The 24584-nt window shown below is 33.6% G+C and overlaps 2 protein-coding genes across 2 annotated transcripts in view; one reads left to right on the forward strand and one right to left on the reverse strand.

Moving 5' to 3' along the window:
- Positions 1-22124, forward strand: LOC140444125 (uncharacterized). The gene is made up of 8 exons (XM_072535798.1): positions 1-316; positions 2257-2424; positions 6668-6856; positions 10803-10994; positions 17561-17793; positions 17875-18072; positions 18130-18265; positions 21869-22124. Exons 1-8 carry the CDS (start codon positions 122-124, stop codon positions 22100-22102), a joined length of 1545 nt encoding a protein of 514 aa, XP_072391899.1. The 5' UTR covers positions 1-121; the 3' UTR covers positions 22103-22124.
- A 1715-nt stretch (positions 22125-23839) lies between these two features.
- The window catches only part of LOC140444126 (neuronal acetylcholine receptor subunit non-alpha-2-like), a 34883-nt gene continuing 34138 nt past the window's right edge, over positions 23840-24584 (reverse strand). The window contains exon 11 of the mRNA XM_072535799.1: positions 23840-24150. Within this exon, the coding sequence (XP_072391900.1) occupies positions 24001-24150 (150 nt within the window). The 3' untranslated portion in view covers positions 23840-24000. The remainder of the gene's footprint in view (positions 24151-24584) is intronic.

The raw sequence follows: 24584 nt of genomic DNA on the forward strand, positions 1-24584 counted from the left end.
TATAACAAAAATAGTCCTGCTCGAAACAGAAAAATATTTTTCTTATGCCATAATATCTAAACATGGCAGAATTGGAATTTACGATGGCAATCTTAATTTTTTGACTTCGTACTATGTTATTATGACCAGAGAAGATTTGGAGAGAACCGATAATGAAAGAAGAAGAAAAAACCGATGGGTAACGGACGCGATCTTTTGTGAAGACATACAAATGTTGTTTGTGGCTAATTCAACCAGAAGTGTTGCTATATATGAAGCTTCCGGACTCAAACATGAGCCGTATTGGTTAATCATGGGGGTACACCATATAATTGAGGTGAGAACTTTACGTACCTATATATTTAAGTTTTGTTATATACCTAATTTTGACAGCAAATTAATATTTTATACACCATAAATTTAGTTACATATTCATGTACATTTATCACAGTTTCCCGATAAAAATTCAAGAAAATTCACAAAATTTACTTTTGTCCAAAATTCAATTTTATTTCATTGTGAGTTTTTTAAATACTTAAACTTTAAATAGTTTTTCTATGCAATAGTTTCAGGCCTCGGATTATATTTCTAATATGGAGTGCTGCCATCCTGTAAACAGCGTGTATATTCCCCTTGTATGAAAGGGACTAACCATTTAAAAGAAGGAAAGCATATTCCAAGTCTTGTTCTACTTACTTTTTCTCAATTTGTCCAATACAACCTTCTTCGTCTTTCTTCTTTATTCTACGCAAATTAGCAATTTAAACTTGATCCACCGGCATTAAGTTCAAATTGTCACTCCACCTTTTTCAAAGTTGACCTATACTTCTCCTTCAGGTCTTCTAACAGCTTCGTATATCTGCGATTTAGCATCAATACCAATGTTTTTATTATGTCTCTCTTGGACCATATTAATATTAATACCCTTTATCGACATGTCCTGCCTAAGCGTTTCTCTCAGATCTTTTTTTGATCTTCCTTCGCTACTACTTCCAGGAATCTGTAGATCAGCAATTCTTCGTGTCGGGTGAAACGCTGAACAGCTCTGTTCAGCGTTTAACAGCACTTATGGCAGATACTAAAGGAAGTAGACGTACCACAGCATTTAATTTCGCTTATAACTGAATTATACAAACACACTACTGAAACAGTTGAAGTGCTTGACACACTCTCAAACAAATTCCATATAAGAAACATATTATGAGAAGAGCGCTTGAAGTATGGAAAAAGGTAATGTCAATAAATGGCCTTAAAATAAATAACCTACGTTTTGCAAATGGCACAGCACTTCTTGCAAATAGTCAAGAAGAGTTAATTGATCTGATACGACTGATTAAAAACAAAAGTCAAATATTTGTTCTGCAGTTAAACATATTAAAGACAAAGATCATGATAGTGAATAGACTATGTAACAATCATCCACACATTACCACAACTGACCGGTTTGAGCTTGTGAGCTCATAATTATATCTGAGTTCATTGATCATAAACACAGCGTCACTACAGGAAGAAATAAAACGTAGATCTAGCCAAAGTCGTTGTACGAAAGATGGCCAAATTATGTAAGGACTCCAATACTGACATATTGATGGGAATCTTCTACCCTACTAAAATCAGAAAGAAGAAAGATAAGCGCTACTAAAATATTCTGTTAGAGAAAAATGTTAAGAATTACGTGGACCTACCATAGGACAAATATTTCAATTTTAAATGAGCAAAAAGTCAGTAAACGGCGATCCAGCAAAGTCCATCATGAGAGCCGACACAGCAAATATTTCATGGCAAATATGGAAAGACTTATTATCCAAGGAAACACGGAAGGTCAGAGATCACGAGGAAGATCCCCAATACGATGGATCGACCAAATTACAGGTATATGCAAAATTCATATGCAAAGTTAAAAGAAATGACCAGAGACAGATAGTTGGAGACGACAATACACGACATCACGATGACCACTACACTTCCTCCGAAGCATTAAGATTGAAGATAGATATCTTCCGTCCTATATCCTCCCATTTTGCGCACCTTCTTTATTAGAAGAATACCATTAACAGCTGGTATTGAATTGTAAATTCTTTATTTATTTTAGCTTAAATTTGACTCTCTTGGGATATGTTTAGCACAGTTTTGATTAGATTATGTGGAATTTGTCTATCATAGAGCAAATGTATGATGACTTTTAGTTGGACAAGGTCGAAATCCTTTACTAGATCATTGAATATAACCAATTTAAGAAAATAGCAATAATTAATATATTTTTAACATATTTTTTAGTGTTTATCCTATAAAAACCTCTATCATACTCAATCAGACACCAAACCAAAATGTGCCTTATTTGCTGGTACCAGCAGTGGAGATGTAGTGGTGTTTAAATTTATTCAGCCGACTAATTCGTTGTTAAGAAGAAAGCATATGGACAGAATAACGTTGTTCTATTGGGATGTAAGTTAATTAGAATATTACAATTTATGATGTGCTTTCTAAATAACTAGTTGGTAAAAACAAAAACAGGAAAAGAATAAACAAACAGGAATATTCAATACTTTCTACATCATTTTATAAGTTTAAAGTAATAGATTGCAAATTATTTTCATGGCTGGTTTATTTTTAAAATTCGTCTGTAAGTCCTCATCTCAAACGCTTCTATTCTGTTGCTATTGTCCATTTTTAGTGTCAATGTCTTCATTCCATACAATATTATTTCTTCTTCAGTGCCTTATCCGGTCCGGTTGTTGGCGATCATCAAGGCTATCATGGTTTTGTTGACTGCTCTGCGAAACAGCTCCGCTGAGGTCATCCCAAACCATTGTCGGAGATTTTTCAACCACGAGATACGCCGGCGTCCCGGTCCTCTTCTGCCAAATACTTTACCCTGCATAACGAGTTGAAGAATTCGATATTTTTCTTCGTTCCGCATCACGTGGCCGAGGTACACAAGCTTACGTTGTTTAATTAAATTAAGCACTTCTTTTTCTTTTGTCATGCGCTGTAGGACCTCAACGTTGGTGACATGGTCCACATAAGATATTTTTAGTATCCTTCTGTATATCCACATCTCGAAGGCTTCGATTCGTTTTTCAGTGGCTTGCTTCAGTGTCCAGGCTTCAATTCCATATAGTAACACTGGAAGAACGTAGCACCTCACTATGTATGGTGCCACTATGTAGTTGTATGGCTGACAACCATGAATTTAGTTTTCTTAATATTAAGGTTCAGTCCGTATGTTACGCTCACAGTTCGCACTCGGTCTGGTAAGGCCTGCAGATCGTTTAGGCTGGTTGCTAGTAACACAGTGTCATCGGCGTAGCGGATATTATTGATGTATTCACCGTTCACTCGGATTCCCATGTCTAGGTTTGTGAGGGCTTCATTAAAAATCTCCTCAGAGTATATATTGAAAAGAGTCGGCGATAGCACACATCCTTGCCTTACTCCTCGTATGATCTTCACTTGGTCGGTCAACTGGTCTTCGACCTTGACTTGAGCAAGCTGGTTCCAGTATACATTCATGATGATCCGAATGTCGTTCTTATCCAATCCTACTCTTTGTAGTGCGGTGACCTTCTTCTGGTGCTGACAACAGTCAAATGCCTTGGCGTACAATATTACGGAAAACACATAATAGGTCAGTATTCGTGGTCTGGACAGGCTCAGATTATTTCTGCTTTTGTCATATTATTAAATATTAATATATGTTTTTTTTTTGTTACGACTGTTCCAAAAGATGTATATATGTCCATCTTTTGAACGAATTCGCACTTATTCCATAACCTATCTTGTTGTGCCTTTGCAATAATCATTCAACCTCTAATTCTTCAATCGTCGTTTCGATTATTAACGTATCATTTGCATATCTGATATTATTGATAGTTTTCCTTTGACTTTAATTTCAATTAATGTTTCTTTTGCACACACAACTTTGTAAGTATGCACGCCTGTCTTACCTCTCGTTGTATCTCTATGTCATCTGATAAATGAAACAACTTGGTTTAAATACAAACTCGATATTATTTTAATGTCTTTATTATCCAGTTTTTTATTTCGAAGTAGTTGTAGTGTTACAAACTGAGTGTTACTAATATCTGGTGCTTCAGTGTTTTGTTAATCCTTTAATGTATGATTTTCAAGAATAATTGATCAGTTATCTGATCAGCAGAACTAATTTGACATTGTCCAGTGTGACCTTTCCAGAACGTAATCTGATATTCCGATATATTTGTCTTCTTTTTCTTCCTCTTTAATTCTGCTTATTCATTGGCGGATTAATACATCTATGGAAGGTTTTCACCCCATCTTTTGCGCGGTCGTCCGATACTTCTTCTGCCGATTGGTGACTTATCTCTTGCTATTTTGACGACACGGGTCTCCTCCATTCTGCTTATGTGGTTATTCCATTCTTTTTTTTTCTATTTTGCGTTCATTTATTTATACACTGTAAGTTAAATTTTCTTCTAATGTATTTACTTCTCTTTCGATCTCTCAGCATATTTCCATCTCAATTCTTCTCAGTACTCTCATCTCTTCCGTTTCTAGTAGCCTTTGCGTTGTGGCTGTGTTGGGTCTTGTTGCTGCGGCATATGTCATTATTGATCTCACACTGGCTTTATAAATTCTTGACTTCGTCTCAGTGTTAATGTGTCTCTTTCGCCAGATAATGTTATTAAGGCATCCTGCTAGTCTATTTGCTTTTTGTACTTGATCTCTCACTTCTTTGTCCAGGTCTCCATAGCTTCTTCTTTATGTGCCGTCTTCTACCGAAGGTTGGCGACCATTAAACGATAGGTTTCTCTGTTTTGTGCCGCATGTTATTATGTTCGCAGCTTCTGGTATTTGAAACCATTCTCTCAAGTTTCTCAGCCAGGATTTCTTCTTTCTGCCCAAACCTCTTCTACCTTTGATCTTGTCTTCCACGATAAGCTGTAGCAGATTGTACTTATCATTACGGAACACATGGCCCAGGTATGACGCTTTCCTCCTTTTAACAGTTGTTAACAATTCCACCTCTTTACCCATTCGTCTTAATACCTCTGTGTTGGTCACTCTGTCTGTTCAAGGTATTCTCATTATGCGTCGATACAGCCACATTTGTAGAGCCGCTAACTTCTTTATAGTTGCTGCTGTTAACGTCCTCCCTTCAACTCCGTAAAGTAGCGTAGAGAGTACGTAGCATTTCAATTCGGATCTTAATCTCTACATCTGGGTCGCACTTATCATTTACTGTATATCCCAGATATTTAAATCAGTGTACTCTTTCAATACGTTCGGCTTCAATATTCAGGTCGATATGTTGAATGTTCTTTTTACTGATCACCATAAATTTAGTTTTCTTTCTATTGATCTTCAGTCCAAATTGGTTGCCACTTGTATTTACTCTATTTAGCATCATCTGTAAATCTTCAATGTTATCGGCCAGTATAACAGTATCATCTGCATATCGAAAATTACTTATTGGTACGCCATTAATCTTGATGCCCTCGTTGTACTCTTCCAGTGCCTCTAGAAATATTTGTTCCGTGTACAGGTTGAAAAGCAGTGGCGAAAGAATACAGCCCTGTCTAACCCCTCTCGAAATGGTTACGTTTTCACTCATCATATGTCCATTCTTCATGTGGGCTGTTTGATTCCAATATAGATTTTTTATAATCTGGATGTCCTTAGTGTCAAGTCCTGTAAGATGTAATAGTTCTATGAGTTTGTCATATTTGATATTATCGGATGCTTTCTCATAGTCGATAAAACAGGCGTAAACATATTTCTGTTGATCCAGACATTTTTGAATCAAGACTTGTATTGCAAAGAGCGGCTCTCGAGTTCCAAAACCGCATCTAAAATCGAACTGTGTTTTACTTATGATGTGTTTTAATTTTGCTCTTATTCTGGAATGGATAATACACAAGAATACTTTAAGGGTGTAACTCATTAAACTTATAAGGCGATATTCACTACACGTCTTAGAATTCGATTTCTTGGGAAGGGGCACAAATGTAGATTTCAACCATTCCGATGGAATTTGACCAGTATCGTATATCTTATTAAACAGTTCTAATACTACGTTCAGGTTGTTCTCGTTAAAGACTTTTAAAAATTTGACTGGTATTTCATCGCATCCTGTTGCTTTCCCATCTTTCGTTTGATCTATAGCTTTTATCACCTCACTTTTCAATATTTTTGATCCATTCAGATCAAGAGTGTTCGTAGAAATATGACGATAATCCGTAAACAAATCTTTTATGTAATTTGCCCAAGTCCGTAACTGTTCTTCTTTATCTACAATGAGTTTGTTGTTTACCAAACTGTTTTTTCTTGTAAGTATAAGTAAACTCCTTGATTTTTGTATGCATATTAAAACTATCGTGTCTTCATTCCAGCTCTTCTTGACATTTTTCTTGTAACCATTTCTCTTTGGATTCTTTTATCTTTCGGCTGACAGTTCTATCCAGTTCTTTATATTGTTCGGGATTATTCTTATTTTCCCTCCTTCTGTCCATAAGGTGTAATATTTCATCTGTCATCCATTCGTTCTTCTTCTTCCGCTCGTAGTCACCAATGACTTCTTTCGCACCGTTGCATATAGCGTCCATAGCTAGACAGTGTAATTACCAGGTATTTTATTTCCATTACTTGTTTAATACTGATGTCCCTATACTGATATATTTGTGATCCTCCAAATTATTTACTTTTATAGGAACTAAAATATGAAAAACTGTACCTGAAAATTCAGTTCTACAAAGCAGTCCATAACAGTAACGTCGAACAAATGGAATATTGTAGCATAGAGAATGCCGTTATCAGTTGCAGTAAAGATCCGAATACATCGTTGATGAAGAAGTATATGTCGCTGAATAAACAACCTTATATTTTAAAAATGAGAAAGGTAATTTAGTCGATTAAAATAATTTTTAAAAATAGTGTAAAATATTATATTTCAAAATTATTGAAAAAAATATATACTACAGGTTTGGCCGAGAGGCAGAGTGATTGTCTGATGATATATTTATTTATTTGTAGGATCGAAACCATTACGCAATTTTTTTACTTCATATCTTATTTTTTAATATTTCCGGTAATCTGATACCAGATATAATAGTCGCGAATTTGACCAAATATTGTTTTCACAGCAGTGGCCAGAAGTATGTATTGACTCAGCAAAAAATTTGATTATGAGAGCCACTATCGACTGGGTTACAAACATTTTTTAATAACATTTGAAACGAATGGTATCGTCTCCATAAAAGGTAATACTGCAGTTTGGTTGCATTGGTAGTGTATTAGCTAATCATTGCAGGGCCGCCGCTAAGGTATTGGCCGCCCGTGTGCAACTTAATATTTGCCGCCCCCCTTCCAACACTACTCGAGGATATTTGTCTAAGATTTTCTTCTGCAATCCAATGTGTTTACCACGCATATTGGCTCCATTATCGTAATTCTGTTCACGCAAATTATTAATATTTATATTTAATTCATTCAGTTTATTTTCTATAAATTAAAACAGACCTTGTCCAGTTACGTCAGTTACAGGAGAAAAGCCCAAGAAGTATTCAAATATCTGAACTGGTGTTGAAGTTGAAACACATCTTACTACAATTGTTATTTGTTCTACGTGCGTTATATCTGGGGTACAATCTAATATGATAGAAAAATATTTAGATTCTCGAATTTGTTTCAGGATAACGTCCTGAACAGAGTTTGCCAATCAATTCATTTTGATGTTGCCATCCTAAATAATGTGGTTTATTTGTACTCTTGGATTCCACACGACGAAAATGCTCTGATAATACAGCGTCAAACTTAGAAAATAATTTCAACTAACTGCAAATAATTTCCATTATTTGGTTCAAATAACTTATTTAATGATCCTCTAAAAGCTAATCATTGTTTAGATAAAAATTTTACAATTTATAATAATCTTTCAACAACAGCGCCCCAATGTTTTTTCTCCATTTCATATAATTTTTGATGAGCAGAGACAAGTGTAAATCCTTTTTTAATGCTGTAGATAGTTCAAACAGTTTTTGAGAATATTTTATATGAGCTGCACCGGATTCATGTCTTTTTAAAATAATAGCTAAATGTTGCCAGTTACTTACCCCATTAATTCCACTAAGTAATTGTCGGCTGCTTTCATCACAACAAAACAGTTTACAAGGTGCACAAAAAACACTATTTAGTGATAATGAGTAAAGTAACCACGGGCGATGAATTTGGTCTTGATTAGTTAATATGCGATAATAATAAGTTTCTGAAAATTTGCTGAGGATAATTTTCAACAACAAATTAAACTTCACTTGGATTCATATTTGCAGGCCATTTTCCGAGATCATCTGAAACCAAGTATATGCTGGAGCTTCCTGTAATCCAGATTAACTGGAACATAAATTGTTCTGTCTTGGTTGGTGGTTTCAGGTTCAGGCGTTTCAGCATCAGCACTCCCACTATCGCTATTATTGTCATCAAATCCTCCGTCTCTATCCGCAGGAATATTCAATTGTTTGGTACTTTTTTCTATGGTTTGGACTTCGCTTGAAGGTCCTAAATTTATATCCGAGTCTTCTACATTTTCATGTATATTTTTCATCAAAAACGATTTCAGTGCACCGCTAAGTTTTTTATTTCTCCTCAGTTTTTGCCTCTTTTATTTTTCTATATTGAAATCCTAAAAGTCGTTTTCTTTTTCTTTCGGACATTTTGAAATTATCACTTAAGAACAAAGCCAAAAACACTTCAAATAAGTTGTCCAAATAATGTTTCTCCAAATAATAGGTAGCCGTAACGCGTATACGAATAAAATTGCTCTGATCTCGACGTTACTTCGAAATACAGTACCTTCTGTGCAAAAGAAACGGGTACACTACTATATTTTACAAACAAAATCGTTTATCAAAAGCGTGTCTAAATTCATCGAATTCTCAACTAAGACTGAACATAAGAAATATTAAACCATCTATAAACATAACCATAGGAACAATATTATAACAGAAACTTTACAACCACTTGCCTAAATTCTTCTAAAGCATCTACGTGTAAAATCCCAAATAACTGAAGTCCCAAAGCCGCCAGCCGCTTTGAATTAAAAAGTATTCCCGAAACTGCTTTATGACTGTACCTGCAAAAGGGCGGCAGTTCATACAATAAATAATATTTTCTGACATTTTTTTTTAGATTAGGATGAAAAAAAGAAGTATACATGATAAATGAAACGCATTTAAGTATTATCACGTACTGAATAATTATTATTTTTTGGAATATTAGAGTTTACAGAATTATCTGAATCATTACTATTTAATTATTTGAATTTATTTTCGTTTTAAAAAAGTATTATCATCAGTGGACTGCTTTTGGCCGCCCCTATTGTTGGCCGCCCGTGTGCGATGCACACTTGGCACACATGGTAGCGGCGGCCCTGCTAATCATGTTGGACATGATGCTGATAGAAAAGTATTTAGGCATCAAATGTCCAAAATCCTTTCAGACCATAATGAAAAGACCTTCTCTAACACAACAAATCATACCTGAAATTATAGCATCTCTATATGCTATAATAATGTAATGGAATTTTTGCAAATGTCTTTTAAGCTTTTAAGCAAACGTCTGTAGTAATGTATTAACACAAAAAAGACTTAATTGAACAGAAATAGGCTTGATTGAAGCTTGAATTTTTCACAATAATTGCAAATTGTCGTGCAAAGTAAAGCTTGCAGTAGATGAGGTGCATGTAGCGCAATCTATGTCTCCGAAGGCCAACACTTTCTCAGTAATTATGTCAGAAGTCATAAAACTACTAAAACGCCAGCACATAATTACGGTTTCAATGTTGTTGTCTATTATCAGACATACACAAGTATCTTTAAAGTCAAAACTAGAGATTGCCAAATCGTATATGTCCATTTTTTCACTTTAGTGACATCACCTTCAAAAAGCCTTATCTCCTTTGCTGATCTTATATGGAAACACTTTACCAATAATATAATATGTACAACTTACATAGAAAAGTCTCGTTGTTCCTTTGGTTTTGAGTTTATAAATACACGTAGATTTGTTGGTAGGCAATATTCTTCAAATCGCGATCTTCAATTTACGATTTTAAATACGAGACTGTCAAAGCCATCACGGTCTGGGAAAAATAAGCTTTTCTAAAAGGCACTATAATGCTTTTAGGAGGTTAGCTCTCTGTCTCACCCTGCTTAGGGTGAGTTTGATATTAGTACGTGTAGTACCATCAGTTTCATATGATCCCTCATAGGGCACTGATGGTCTGAGTAAGAGTCTTTCTACAGTGACCAGTATGTGATTTTTTTACTTGATGTATGGTGGAGAGTATTTGGAAAGTTCGAAAAGGATCATTTGTGTTTTGTTGGATTTAATGTTACTCTTTTACTGTGTTGCACTACGTGACGATGGAGTAGAGGTGTATTTAAAGTGTGTTGTTGTTAATGATAGGGAGGTCACTGTTGTAGGCGGTATAAAGTAAGAGGAGTGAAGGGTGTAGAAAGTTTTTCAGTGACTGTTGATTTTTGGAAAAACGATTGGCATCCAGGTTTGGTGGAGTTTTTTTATCAGACCAGTATGCCAGACCATTTTAACTGAAGCCTGCTGAATCAGATATCGTATCTGTAAAATATAACAAGTGAATAGAGCAACATGCAAATCATGTCTTAAACTGAAGTGTAACTGTTCGCGAATGCAATGAATAACTTGAACAGGTGCTTTTACATAGCTCCCATGGGCAATATTTTTGTAGAAACCTCTATCGCCGTAATATCTAGAATCTACGTTTAAATATACTTACTAAAATAGAAGTTATCACCAATCTTTTGTTGTAGGGATGTAACTGTTTCTCATTTAGTACAACTCTAAATATTTTGGTAACTGGAAGTGATGATAAAACGATAAGAGTATGGAATTCGGTATTAGCTTCAAACACAATAGCAGTTTTTACTGGACACCAACAAAAAATTGTTGACGTAGCTATAATGGACAACCAAAAAACAATTTTGTCTTTCTCTGAAGATGGAGTAAGTTATTTATTATGTAGTGGTGGTGTGTAGACGTAGTATATCAGTGGATTTATTTTAAAACGTTGTTTAACATTTGCAATAAAATGTTTTCACGTAGGTTTAAAAATTTTCTGAGATGACGCCGGTGTTAGTTTCTTCATCATATATAGCTACTAGTGGAGCTGAAGGCACCTAAGGTGTTTTAATTGGAATATATGTTCACTGCGATAAACATGAAATCAAAAAATACTGAAAGATACTTTATAATAATAAATCACCATAAAAATGGGATTTATTGTTGGAAAAGTTGAGCTGTGTAGGAATAATAAGCCAGGCCTTGTATATCACAATGAAAAAAATATTTAGTGAAAAAAATTTACGACAAAACCAAAACAAACTAGTTATTACTTAAGAAATGAAACATAAAAGATACCGAAAATTAAAGATCCATAACTGTGTATATGGTGGAATAAGACATGAATCTAGTATGCACCAAACAGTACAAATTGGCATCATAATTCGCATTTTCTCTAACTATAAAGGTAATCAATATATTGTAAACATTTTTAATAATAGAAGCGATAAGAAGAGAAAACTGCTTAGTTAAAGAAACTTCCCTTGAATTACTAAGGACACAGAAAAGATTCTTTCCTTACAATATTCAGTACATTAATAGTTATTTATGTACGAAGGGCATTAAGTAAATATTTATGCGAACGACTATCTTACAAACACGAAGGCCTCTGGCCCAAGTGGAAACGACAATATTTGGCTACAACAAGATACTCCACCTTACTATGCGCAAGTGATGAGGACAATACCGATGTGTTTGCCAGAAGATGGATTGGAAGGCGTGATTTTATCGAATGGTCCCCGCGATCTTACACAATAAAAATCACAGTTTCCGAGATGATTGAGGCGTTCTATACACAAAACCTACTTTGTATAAGTTTCTAAAAATATTATCCAAACTTGTGGAATAAACTAAGCTCAATAAAATAAACCGTGGACGAGGAAAACTCTACATTACCAAAATTGTTTAACCTAGCACTGTTAGACATATTTAAAAAGTTATACCGAATATTCAGTATTAACATACAGTCATAATATCTAAGCCATAAGCGATATGCTTGTGACATTTTGTTTATATTGAGTATGAAAAAATTATAAAAAAGATTGAAGATTCGAATAATGAATCAATAAAAATAGTACTAAATATAGAAGACAATAAAAGTAAATCCATACAAAACTAAAAAGAAGGCCTTAGAATCACAACAGAACAAACGAACATAGAACAAATAACTGAACATATATACAGGGTTGGCCACTCAAAAGAGTCCTTTCTAAAATTTGGCAATATGCATTGGATTTTGTAATGCTGAAACAATTTTAGTTTTATTTTAAAGAGGTTATCTTTTAACGATGTAGACATTAGACATCTGTTATTTGTCAATCCTCTCCCTTCCAGTACCATAATCCCACAATTTTAAATAGGGAATAGACCATGTGTAGCAAATCATTAAAGTAACTTTGCATATAGACCATGAAAGTCTAATGCTATGCAAGTCCTTCTTGCAAGGTATATTCCTTGCCTAGGTGATCTGCTTACATAACAATTATTTTTGTGCAATTTTGAGATACCACTTTCACTGCTGCCAACAGATATTTTCACTTGGAAATTGCAGTACAGCATTAAATATATTTAAATATAAATCACAAATTATTGCATCTAATAACATGAACCACATCCTCATCTCAAACATATGGGCAACAAACATAACTAATGTCAGAACGTATCGCGGGGCGAACTCCGGTTTACAGAACTTTGATTAGACCGTAGTAACCTATGGTTGTGAAACCTGAGTAATGACTAAAAAAGAGGAAGCCCAACTCAAGCACAAGAGGAAGACATTCGAGAGAAAGATACTGAGAAAAGTATATGGCCCGATACATAGAGGATCATGAGAAATGACGAGGTAAATGCACTTAATAAAGGGTAAAGTAAAATTTGTGAAAAGTCAAGGACTGTTATGGCTGGGACATGTTCAGCGATAAGAAGACTCGAAAACGATAAAGATGTTACAGTGGAAGCCGGTAGGAATGCGGAAAAAAGGAAGGCCCAGGACGAGATGTTTGGAGGACGTGGAAGACGACCCGAAAACCATGAATATAAGACAATGGAGGAGAAGAGGCCAAGAGAAATCTGAATGGAAGGACATAGCCAGACAGGCAAAGACCCATCCAGGGTTATGATGCCAAAAGAAGAAGAAGAAGAATAACATTTACACTTACATAATAGTATATTAAGTATAAGTGGATATTAGGGTCTTTAAAACGAGTGCGATTTTTGCGTGAGTGCTAAAAATAGAGCAAGTGTTTTAAAGATCAGTTATCCACGAATATTTTACGCTATTTTTTTTTATTGGTAAAACCATGTATTATTACTACAAAAAATTGAAATAAGAGCTAATAATAATAAAAAACAAAAATTACTTTGCAATCTGTCACATCAGATAAATTGTTATTACTGGTTTATATTATTTAAAAGAAGAATAAGAAGAATGTTTCAAACATTATTGGAAGTGCAATTAATGAAGGTACAACCCCATTGGCTTCCGATAATGTCGGTAATATTCATTTGAACCCTAATTTCCTCTGATTTAAAAAACGGAAGTATAAATTATTTCAAACAATACCAACTACTGTACTTTTCCTATTCATTTAAAAGATAAAGATTTCCAAATATTTGAATAAAGTTTTTGAAATATTTGTTTGTAACATTTTATTCATATTTTATTTATTTGTAGTTACAAGTTATGTACTCCTGACAGGTCAGATAAATATTTAAAACTGTTGATGTTGCCATGGTAACTTTATAACACGCGAGATTTTGAAAGTGAATTATTTAAACACGCTACGGCGTATTTTAAATAAGCAAAATGGGCTACCAATAAAAAAAATAAAATTTTATTCTAAATTATAAATATGGTTATATTGGCAACATGAATTTTGACAATAAATTGCATCAAAAAAGCATGAAAAATATGACATATTCTAATTTTTTCGTCTAGCACAGAATAAGTATTGCTAGAAAATGTCGGGTGGGTGCGCGCAGTTGCATCTGTCTTGCGTATCATTAAAATTGCATAATGTAAAAAAAGCTTTACACAGATATTTTGTTGGGGAATTCATGCATTAATGATATTTCGTTTTAACCTCTGGTTGAGTAAAAAAGATCAATTTATTAAAATTCTTAAAAATTAAATGAAGCGGCTATGTTTTGCTAGTGTTGACAGTTTTTTTAGTCTTTTTTTAGACAGTATTTTTTAAACTTTTTTAAATTCCGTACGTATTTAGGGCAAGTGAATTTATAGTTCAGGAAATGAAGCTCGAAAAAAGTTAAAACCTCGCAATTTTTTCGTCCTGCATGGATTGAGTTGAAATTTTAACAGAAGGTAGGTGATAGCCCAAGGATCAAAATCTATATCGAACCGAAGTGCGCTGAAGGGTTTTAGGGGTGAAAACTACCCCTAATTGTCAAAAATTATAAAATAACATATTAAACCTGAATATGGGTAAGATTTGGTTTGAATTAGTTTATTAATGATTATTTTATACTTTTGAATAGAGTTCCATCATATTTCAACCCTTAAAAAGCAACCCTTGTTAGAAATTAATGTAAAAAAATTACTAATTCTAAAATTACAGCATTGTGAATAAATATAAACGAAAAAGGCAAAGAATAAGGACACGACTATGGAAACCAAAGGAGCAAATGTTAACCTAAAAAAGATAATGATAATGATAGAAACGGGCAAACAAAAAAGGATATAATTAAGGGAAAACTAACGAAAAATAACCACGAGGAATGTTAGAAGTATTTATGAAAAGGGAGGAGTAAAAAACTTAATAGGCATCTTGAATCAATACAAACTAAACCTTCTTGCTCTCCAAGAAACAAAATTTAAGACAACCAGAATATCAGAAGTTGATAAATCAATCTTGTTTAATGGTGGTGGAGCCAATAGACTGCTGGGTATAGATTTTTTAATAAAGTCTCAAGAGAAATGTGGTAGACGTTAAACCATTCTCGGAAAGGATCTGCTGTTTACATCTGAGAGGAAAGTACCGTAAAATATCTATAGTGATTGATTTTTACCAACAATTAGAAGACCTTTTAAACGATCTATCGTAGTACGATCTAAAAGTAGTAATAGGCGACTGTAACACAAAAATGGGAAGAGAAAACATCTATAAATATAACGGGATGGAAAAGTAAACACGAAACATAAAATAAAAACGGCATACTGATAGTAAATTTTGCAATAGAACAGAATATGAAAATCATGAGTACACATTTTGACAGAAAAATATCTATAAAATAACATGGATCTCCTTGGATGGTAACACTGCCAGTCAAATAGATAGCAGACAGCAACAGACCATTTTCTGGCAGTAGCGACTATAAAACAAGAAATTGGAAAGGAATCTAAGCAAAAACTAAATGCAACCAAAAATTTTAATGCAAAAAAAGCTAATCGCTAACAACCATAAGCAGTTAATGCGACTGATATTAAATAGAAAAGAGTGGAACACACACGTAGTTAGATAAAGAAGAATGAGTACCAGCAGAAAATAAAACTTGAAAGAGGTAAATAAAATAATGTCAAAGAAGAATGGTATATAGTTAAAACAATAATAAGGAATATGGCAAAGGAAATACTATGGTTTTTTATGGAAATTCTAAAAAAATGATTTCGCCTTTGATCGATTTGGATAAAAATTTGGATTTAAGCTCAACTCACCCTCTGCTTTATAGTTTATGTCATGTCGATGAACCCTGATTGTTCTTAGGGGTGAAAACTACCTCTAATTTTCAAAAATTGTAAAATAACATTACAAATCTTAAGATGAGTGAAATTTGGTTTGGATTAGTTAAATAGTGATTTTTTTATAATTTAAAATACAATTTCATAAATTTTCAACCCTTAAAAATCAATTGTTATGAGTGCTATAGGTGAAAACAATTTTTTGCCAAAATTTTGCAACTTTTCAACTTTTGAAAATCACCCTTTACAACATTGCAGTTTTTATAAACTAATTTAATAGATATAAATTGAAAAAATTGGAATTTTCCGGAAAAAAATTACTTAGTTTTTTAACGTATTTCCTTCATTTTTAACGATAAAGTGTTTCTTCAAAAACAATTTTGTAGAGGTTTTTAAGAGCTACAAGGATCTGTGAATTAAATCTTTTTGGAACCCTTGGTTTTTACATGGGGTGAGTTTAAAGGGCTCGAAAAAGATGGTGCTTGATCGTAAATCGATGCTTTAAACGGCTATATCTTGCCAAATATTCATTGTACAACAAATCTAAATAAAGGAAAATTTTAGTCATTAGAAAAGCTACAGTTTAGTACATTTTTATTTTTTTCATATATTCAGTATTTTCGGGGATATTTAAAAAAAGAAGGGTACAAAATATGAAATTGTAAATCGTTTCTCGCTTTAAGCTGTACTTTTTCTAAAACTAAGCATTTTAAATGGGTCAAACTTCTTGGACGTATTAACAATACATGTACAAAGAGAATTGCAGAAGGGTGAAGAACGATTTTAATTATGGGGGTGGTCAGGGGGTTGTTTTCATCGATTTTTTCGTAAAGAAATGAGGTATTGACCTTATTTTCATCATAACTCACTCAATTTTTGAGCTAGAGTCTTTTTTTTTATGATAGGTCTATTTATGCTCTTTAAAAAAGGTTCTATGAGTTTTCTTCCAAAAATGCATCATTTTTCCGATATTTGACTTTGAATCTTTCAAATTTGGCATTTAAAGAAAACCGCTGAACATTGATAGGCCGTATTTCGGTTCCTATCATATCGCAAAACATTTTAAAAAATGAATTGTATTTGTCTTTTTAAAAGCTACAAATTTGTTCTCTACAATTTTTTTGATAAAATGCACCATTTTCGAGTTATTCGCGAAAAATCGATTAAAAACGTCGATTTTTTCGTCTAAAAGTTGTTACTTTCAATCGCGAATAACTTGAAAAATATCAGTTTTACAAAAAAAATGTATAGAACATTTTTTATTTAGAATTACTTTTTTAATCGAAACCTGTGGTTAAAACGTAAAAAAAAAATTTCACCCACGAGATGGGGTGGCAACCACCCCCAAGGCTTTGGCGCACTTTGGTTTGATATAGATTTTGATCCTTAGGCTATTATCTACCTTCTGTTAAAATTTCAAGTCAATGCACGCAGGACGAAAAAATTGCGAGGTGAAATGCTTCATTTCCTGGACTATTATTCAGTTTTGAAATATTATCTGGAAAAGAAAGATGTGTAGCCTAACCTACTACTTGCGCCATCTCTCAGTAAATTTAAAAACCTATTTGTTAGAGCACTACTATGCTGTTAGTAAAGACAGCATAAAGATTTATCTTAAAATATTAGTAGATGGCACTCTCTTGCTTTAAAATTTATAATTATTAGACTGAAAATAATACAAGGTGCTTGCTACCTCAACAATTTAATATTTATAACAATGGAAAATCGCCCAGACAAAAGACTATTTTGTTGTAGATACTAAAACTATGGGAAATAAATGAAAATAAATGTCTCCAAACAATAAATATTGAATTTCCAGCTTTTAATATACTAGGAAAACGTATAGAATTTGGTAGAAGAAATATTTACCCAGGTGCCAAACGTAGCTCGAAGTATTTGCGATATAAAGATAACATTAGTTTGCATAAAAAATATTTTGGTATTTCAGAAGTAGAGGAGAGGCCAAAATTGGATGAAGAAATTCGGGGGTAATACTTATAGTGTGTAGTTAATATTAGTGCTAATATGTAAATGATAGGTACACAGCAAAATATATTTTTCTTTATTAGGATACATGCCAACAAATGGGAAAGATCAAATATTTTGCTGACTTGTTGTAATCATATTGCCAGCATACGGACAACTTTTGAAGACAATAACATTGAAAAATCAAACGACATGTCTATTTTACCTTCTCCACCTTTACAAAATAGTGTGTTAATACCGAATTGTTGGCAGATACCTATTGCAGAACTTAAGGAAAACAAGTAAGCACAAAAATAATTATTAGTCTTTTTCTTGTTCTATTTATTCTAAAATTTTAGCCAATGTAATGACGAAACTGGCACAGAATTAAACGAGGAGTTAACTTCTATAATTGAAAAGGATTTCTTTGATTTGGGAACTGTAAAGACTGATATAAACTATAAGATTGCAGTACTAGAAGCCAAAAAGATGCAGGTATGTTAAAATTTGTAAACCTAGAAAACTATATAGTAACATGGGTATAGAGTTTTATTAAATAAAATTATATATATATATATATATATATATATATATATATATATATATATATATATATATATATATATATATATATGTTCAATTTTTTCACATGCGAAAAATCATGTCATTTTTTCGCTGTATTACTAGCTACCATTCTGCCACAATTTTACAATTATTTCCCGTTCTCCAACCCTTCCTACTCACATTTCAACCCCACTCCATTAGAAATACAGACAGTTGTAAGATAGCAAGGAAGAAAGACTCTCCTCTTGCCTGTTGTCTCTCGATGGTAACGGACACTCTCTCTTGACTGCTGACTGTTGCTAGAAACAGTCGTCCTCTCTTTCGTCTGCTGAGTCCTACTAGGCAGACGTATAATCTCTCTATCGCTACCTATCGCTTGGTACAGACTTACCACGCTTTTTCTCCACTCTAATTATCTCTCTCGCTTATAGTTACGCGAAAAATACCGCAAGTACTATTTTAAATCGTGTACAGACGCAAATGTGCTATATCTCATGATCTCAGTGTTAGTACCGCGAAACACGTGTTCAGAAACCGGTAACCGGACAGTTTCCCCGTATGAAGAACAACCGCGACTGAAAGCCTCTATATACTATACTTACATAAAGCAGTTTATACCAAGTTTAACACTCTCAACAAATCCTCTTTAAAAACCCGATGTTAAGGTAAGATTTTTTGCGACTAAAACTTTCGTAAATTCCAAAATTTATGCTTGACTTTTGGGTGGCACTTTTTTCTATGAACGTGGACTATAATTGCAGTAATTTTTTAGATAGGCTTGTCTGTATATTAAATAAGGCATTTCCTTTAGTTACAATTAAGCCATAACATCAGAGACCCTGGACTACCAAAGGTATCCGTATATCAACCAAGAATATGCGTTCACCTCTGTACATCAAGAAATTTACTACCAACATGTATGTCACTGAATATATCACCAAGTACAGAGGAACCTATCTAAAATTTATCAAAACAGCTAAAAAAATGTACTATAAGAATCGTCTGGAACGTACTATAAAATGTACTATAAGAATTACGCTCTTTTAACGTGGATAAGACAGTAGCATTATCCTGTCAAGGAGCTCTTCAACACTTAGTTCTTAATAACAGCCAAGTCAGTATCGTTGATTCTGTAAAATTTCTTGATATTTTTATAGACAGCCACCTTAAATGGTTCCTTCATATCGATTTGTTAAATAAACAACTAGCCTTAGCCTGCTATGTAATAAGCTCTGTTTCAAAGGAAATCAATTGAGTATCTTCCAAAATAACATATTTTTTTTGTTTGAGCCTCTTCTTCGGTATAGACTTTCTTTTTGGGGTTCTAGTACAGCTGCTCAATCTGATGTTAGTTTTAAACTACAAAAACAAAAAAGAGCAAAACGGTATCTGTTTGGCCTTAGAAGAATAACAGATTGCAGAAAATATTTCAAAAAATCACGGAATTTTAACAGTTCCCTCTTTATATATTTTAGAAACGGTTTGCTTAATTCGTAAACACCTACATGTTTTTTCAGCAAGATATAATCATAATTGCTCCACCTTTGATGTTTATTGATGATCCCGCCCACTGAGTTAGTAAAGAATCTTTCCCCAAGCAACGTAAAATGAGAAAAGTCTATCTATCTGAAAGACCATATTATTCAGTAGAAGAGTTTCTTAACGAATAGCTTTATGTACAAGTAACTAAAGTATTTTGCAATTTGCAATTTATATAAATTTTGCAATGGATTGTTTATTTTTATTATCTTTTATTTTGTGATATTGACAATTTATGCAATTTCAGTAAATTGTAATTGTTATTGTTATTTTCTGACTTTTTATAAGCTTTGTCTTTGTAACTCTTTGATATGTTTACGTTACTTTGTGTTGTTTGCTGCTTATTAAGACTCATTCTGAGATTATTGCTAGTCGATCGATATGATAAGATAGATAGTAAGACAATAACATTACCATATCAAAAATTGTTGATAACTATAATGATGTTCAAATTCAGTCTTCTTCTTCTTTTTCAACCAATTTCCATCCACTACTGAATGTAGGTCTCTCCCAATTACTTCCATCTTTCTCTATCTTGCGCCAATCTAATCCACTGTTTGCCTGCCACTGTTCTTATGTCATCTACCCATCTTTTTTGAGGTCTTCCCGTGCTTCTTGTTGTCGTCCTTGGTCTCCATTCTAGAATTCTCCGTGTCCACCTGTTGTCATTATATCGGGCTACGTGACCTGCCCAGGGCCATTTCATTTCTGCAATTTCTTCCACAATATCCCTAATCTTCGTTCTACGTCTTATCTCGGTGTTTCTAATCTTGTCTCTTAGTGATATTCCAAGCATGATTCGTTCCATTGCTCTTTGCGTTGTTTCTAATTTTTTAGCAGATTTTTTGGTAAGGGCTACTGTCTCCAAGCCGTAAGTACAAACTGGTAGTATGCATGTGTTATACACCTTTTTCTTTAAGTTTACAGGAATGGAGGTGTTTTTCAAGATATATGCTAATTTGCCGAAAGCGCCCCATGCCAGTTGTGTTCTTCTTTTAATTTCAGCATCTTGATTTGGTTTTCCTAGTTTGATAACATGACCTAGATATACATAATGTTCAACATTTTTAACATTTTTTTTTTTATGTTCGAATTCAGTAGTAAATAATAAAGATGACAAAACATATCCTCTCGATATCCTCTCTAGACAAAGAACTTTTTAGAATACTTAATATCCACTTTAACAATGTATTTTGGTGTAGATATGCATTTTGCTATGATCCACTGTTTATTTATGAAGATCTCCCAATACCTGTTTCTCCATTACTTTTATCATGAGCAGTTAAGTAGATACGATGTACGAACGACTAGAAATCTTCCGAAAGGCCTAAATACAACTTGCTTTGTACACTAGGATATATTTTAAACTAAATAGAGACATTTTATCTATCAAGGAAGCTGATCTTACAGCGAGACATGGTACATAAAGTTAACGATACACTGTAGAAACTAACCAAACAGTGTTGTATTTTTATGTTTTATTTTGTAATTCACACGAATTTTCATCAAGTAACCGCCATTTGTACCGCCACTAGGACCTGTGAGGGAAAACGGAATCTTCAGAATTCGATATAACAACGAGCTCTATCAACTGTATAAGGAAACACCCCTGTCAGACTTCATTAGAATACAAAGATTGCAATGGGCCGGACATGTGATACGAATGGGAGAGGATAGGCTACCAAAACGAGCACTGAACGCCAGAATGCAGGGAAAGAGACCAGTTGGAAAGCCAAGAAAGCGCTGGGAAGACACAGTAAGCAGCGACGCACAAGCACTTTTAGGAGTCCGTGTATGGAGAAGAGCAGCCACAGACAGACAAGGGTGGAGGCAAAAAATAAAGGAGGCCAAGGCTCATTTTGGGCTGTAGTGCCGTAGAAGAAGAACCGCCATTTCAATAAATACTGATTCTAGTTTTTTACATTTTTTACTTATAATTATTTTTGATGCATTTTGAATTAGTTGTGTTTTTAAACTTTTAATATTTCTTTTTAGATGAAGGCTCACGTTGCTAGCGGAGCTCCATATCTAGCGTTAGATCTTACCGAATTCGAAGAGCTTAAGCTTTCAGATAATCTTGTAATACCAGAGAAAAAAGAAATAAAAAACACAATAGATAAAATCAAAAAACGTTTGGAAGATGTTTCTATGAGGGAAAAAGCTTTCTCAGAACCGTCCAGCGGTAGATCAAGAAAATCTTCTAGAAGCAGTGTGATTTCAATTATGTAATTACTAAACATAGTTTACTTTGAATGCTTAACTAATATATTATATATCTTACTGCATTTTGTATTTTTGTAAATCATTTAAAAAGCTTACCTGAAATACATGTCAACCAAAACACAAGAGGCATACCACACTTACAAGACCATTAGAAACCAAACACTTGTAAAAAAAATAAAAATGAGCACTGGGAACGCTTTTCGAAATAAGTGGAACAATAATTTCTAGGGTCTGCAAAAGGAGATATGGCGCTTCATAAGAGGTCAAAGAACGGAGGTAAAGGAACTAATCGAACCAAAACACATAGAAAAGGATACGTTGATTGACTACCTAAAAGATGGAGTGACAACCTTCCATAGAGGTATTAATCCGCCAATGAACAAGCAGAATTGCTTATAAAGAGGAAGAAGAAGATTTAAATTTGAAAATATTCTATTGATACAACGTCAGATTGATTCGATACGTTATCAGTTTAAATGATTCATTTTGCATTTTTATAATAAAATAAGTTACGCAATTAGTACTGACTGCTTCTTCTTCTGCAAGCGCTATCTCTGTTAAGGAGTGTGTAATCATCATGGCTACTCTATATATTAAGTTGGTTTGAGCTTCAAGCATACCACTCCATTAGGTTTTCCAGTCAAGATATTCATCTTCCTCCCATTGTCCTTCAGTTCCTTATTTTGCCATGGAATATGAGCTGCAAAATGCTTTATTTTGTCCACGCATTTCATATCAGTGACTCACTTCGTTCAATATTCTATTATAAGTTAAAAATGCATTTTTTCTAATTTTATGCAAAATAGTTCTTAATCCGGAAATCCTGTTTGCTTCCGGAACTTTTTACCTCAAGAGATGCTACTATTGTAGTATATTTTTGATTATTTTAGGGGTCCAAATCAATTATATAGGTCCATTCATAATTATAATTATAAAAAGATTTTTGATCTCGATTCTCGTTCGATGGTTTGTAGAATAGCTGGATGAGTAGGAAAAAATAACTTACTCACCACTTAGATAATTTGGGATCTACGCTATTCTAAAAACTAGGCTTCCAGGAATCTGGAAGGGTGTACAGCCTTAATAGAGTTCAAAAACCCGACTGGCTAGTAATTGCACAGGTTCGTGTGGAATCAATGATCCCAAAGAGACCGACCAAAGCTTGAATATTGTGCACACTACCAATTGGGTACACCCTGTACAATCAGCAATCACTATTCGCCTAATCAGAGTACGCGCTCTAAAACGTGCTCGTATTTCTGATCCAACGAATATGGATTCCCAGCTCTACCAAGGAGGAGGTTTGTACTAGGATGATTTTATGTGGTAAGGATGAAACACGACGCTCACCCAAACGCAAATAAAACTGAAGGTCGCTTAACAAGAGGTTTGGATAACTCGAGTCGCACACTCTTCAGCCAATTACGTCTGGCGAACGATGGGAAAAGCAAAACCACAATTGCAAGTCATTTAATTCCTGAATAACTTTTCTCTTAACATAGACATTGATGTGTGAATGGAATTCTCAAATAGGTTTCCAATGAGAAATAAAAATATTGGAAAAGTCTAAGGATATTTTCATTAAATTAATAAAATTAATAAAAATATTTTATAGGGTAATAAAAAACACGGTACTAATAAGAAAAGTTTTATCAATTTATTTACAATAGAAAGAAAAATTACAAAATGTTTATATTTTAATAAATTTTAGATAAGTTCTAATTCATTTTCGTTATGCAGTCCTTGTTCAGTACTTGCGTTTAAAAAACCGTGTTTTAAGACAAAACGATATCATTTAAATTTGGTAAGTGAATACCGAGATCCAGTTGCAGCTGAAGATGTATTTTAATAATCATTTTACGTAGAGTATACTTCCAAAACTAGACATGTAGGTAATGATATATTTATTTGTAATTGTTCTTTAAAATTATGGTATAAATGCTTAACATCAAGTAAATTATGAACGTAAGTCTGTCTATAGCAGTTCCCATAAGCACCCATATTGTTTGATGCTTTTCCTGCGTATCGTACAAGTTGCCATAATTGTCGGCCATCTAAAAAATTTCAAGGTATTAATAATCGTCATTTATGCAATAACTAGTACTTTTTTCGCCATGAGATGTCAAGTGAATGTGGGCATTTCCATGAATGAAAAAAAGAAATTACTCTGTTTTAAAGAGACCTTTACATTAGACTCAACAGTTATATTTTTTGTGTCCAAGCTCGTTGTCCAAAAAAATATATTGTTAATGATGATAATTAAGATAATGATTAAATGTTTTACATATCTGGGATCACTAGTCACCGTAGAGATAAAAAGATGGATGCTTATTAACATTACAAGAAAAACTAAATGTCACATATACAAAAATCTGGTCCTAGTATATGCACTGGATCGAACATGTTAAACCGATGCAGGAGAATTCAATACCAAAAAAATAATAGGACAGACGCCAGCAGGGACAGGGTTAAAAAGAGACCTAAATAT

Source organism: Diabrotica undecimpunctata, chromosome 6 (genome assembly GCF_040954645.1).
Source record: "Diabrotica undecimpunctata isolate CICGRU chromosome 6, icDiaUnde3, whole genome shotgun sequence".
Classification (NCBI taxonomy): Eukaryota; Metazoa; Arthropoda; class Insecta; order Coleoptera; family Chrysomelidae; genus Diabrotica; species Diabrotica undecimpunctata.

Bases quoted from the DNA above. Each gene is read 5' to 3' on its own strand.
- LOC140444125 (XM_072535798.1), top strand. From the start codon at position 122: ATGACCAGAGAAGATTTGGAGAGAACCGATAATGAAAGAAGAAGAAAA. The intron at 317-2,256 runs GTGAGAACTTTA...CATATTTTTTAG, and splicing joins GGGTACACCATATAATTGAG to TGTTTATCCTATAAAAACCT. The intron at 2,425-6,667 runs GTAAGTTAATTA...TTACTTTTATAG, and splicing joins TAACGTTGTTCTATTGGGAT to GAACTAAAATATGAAAAACT.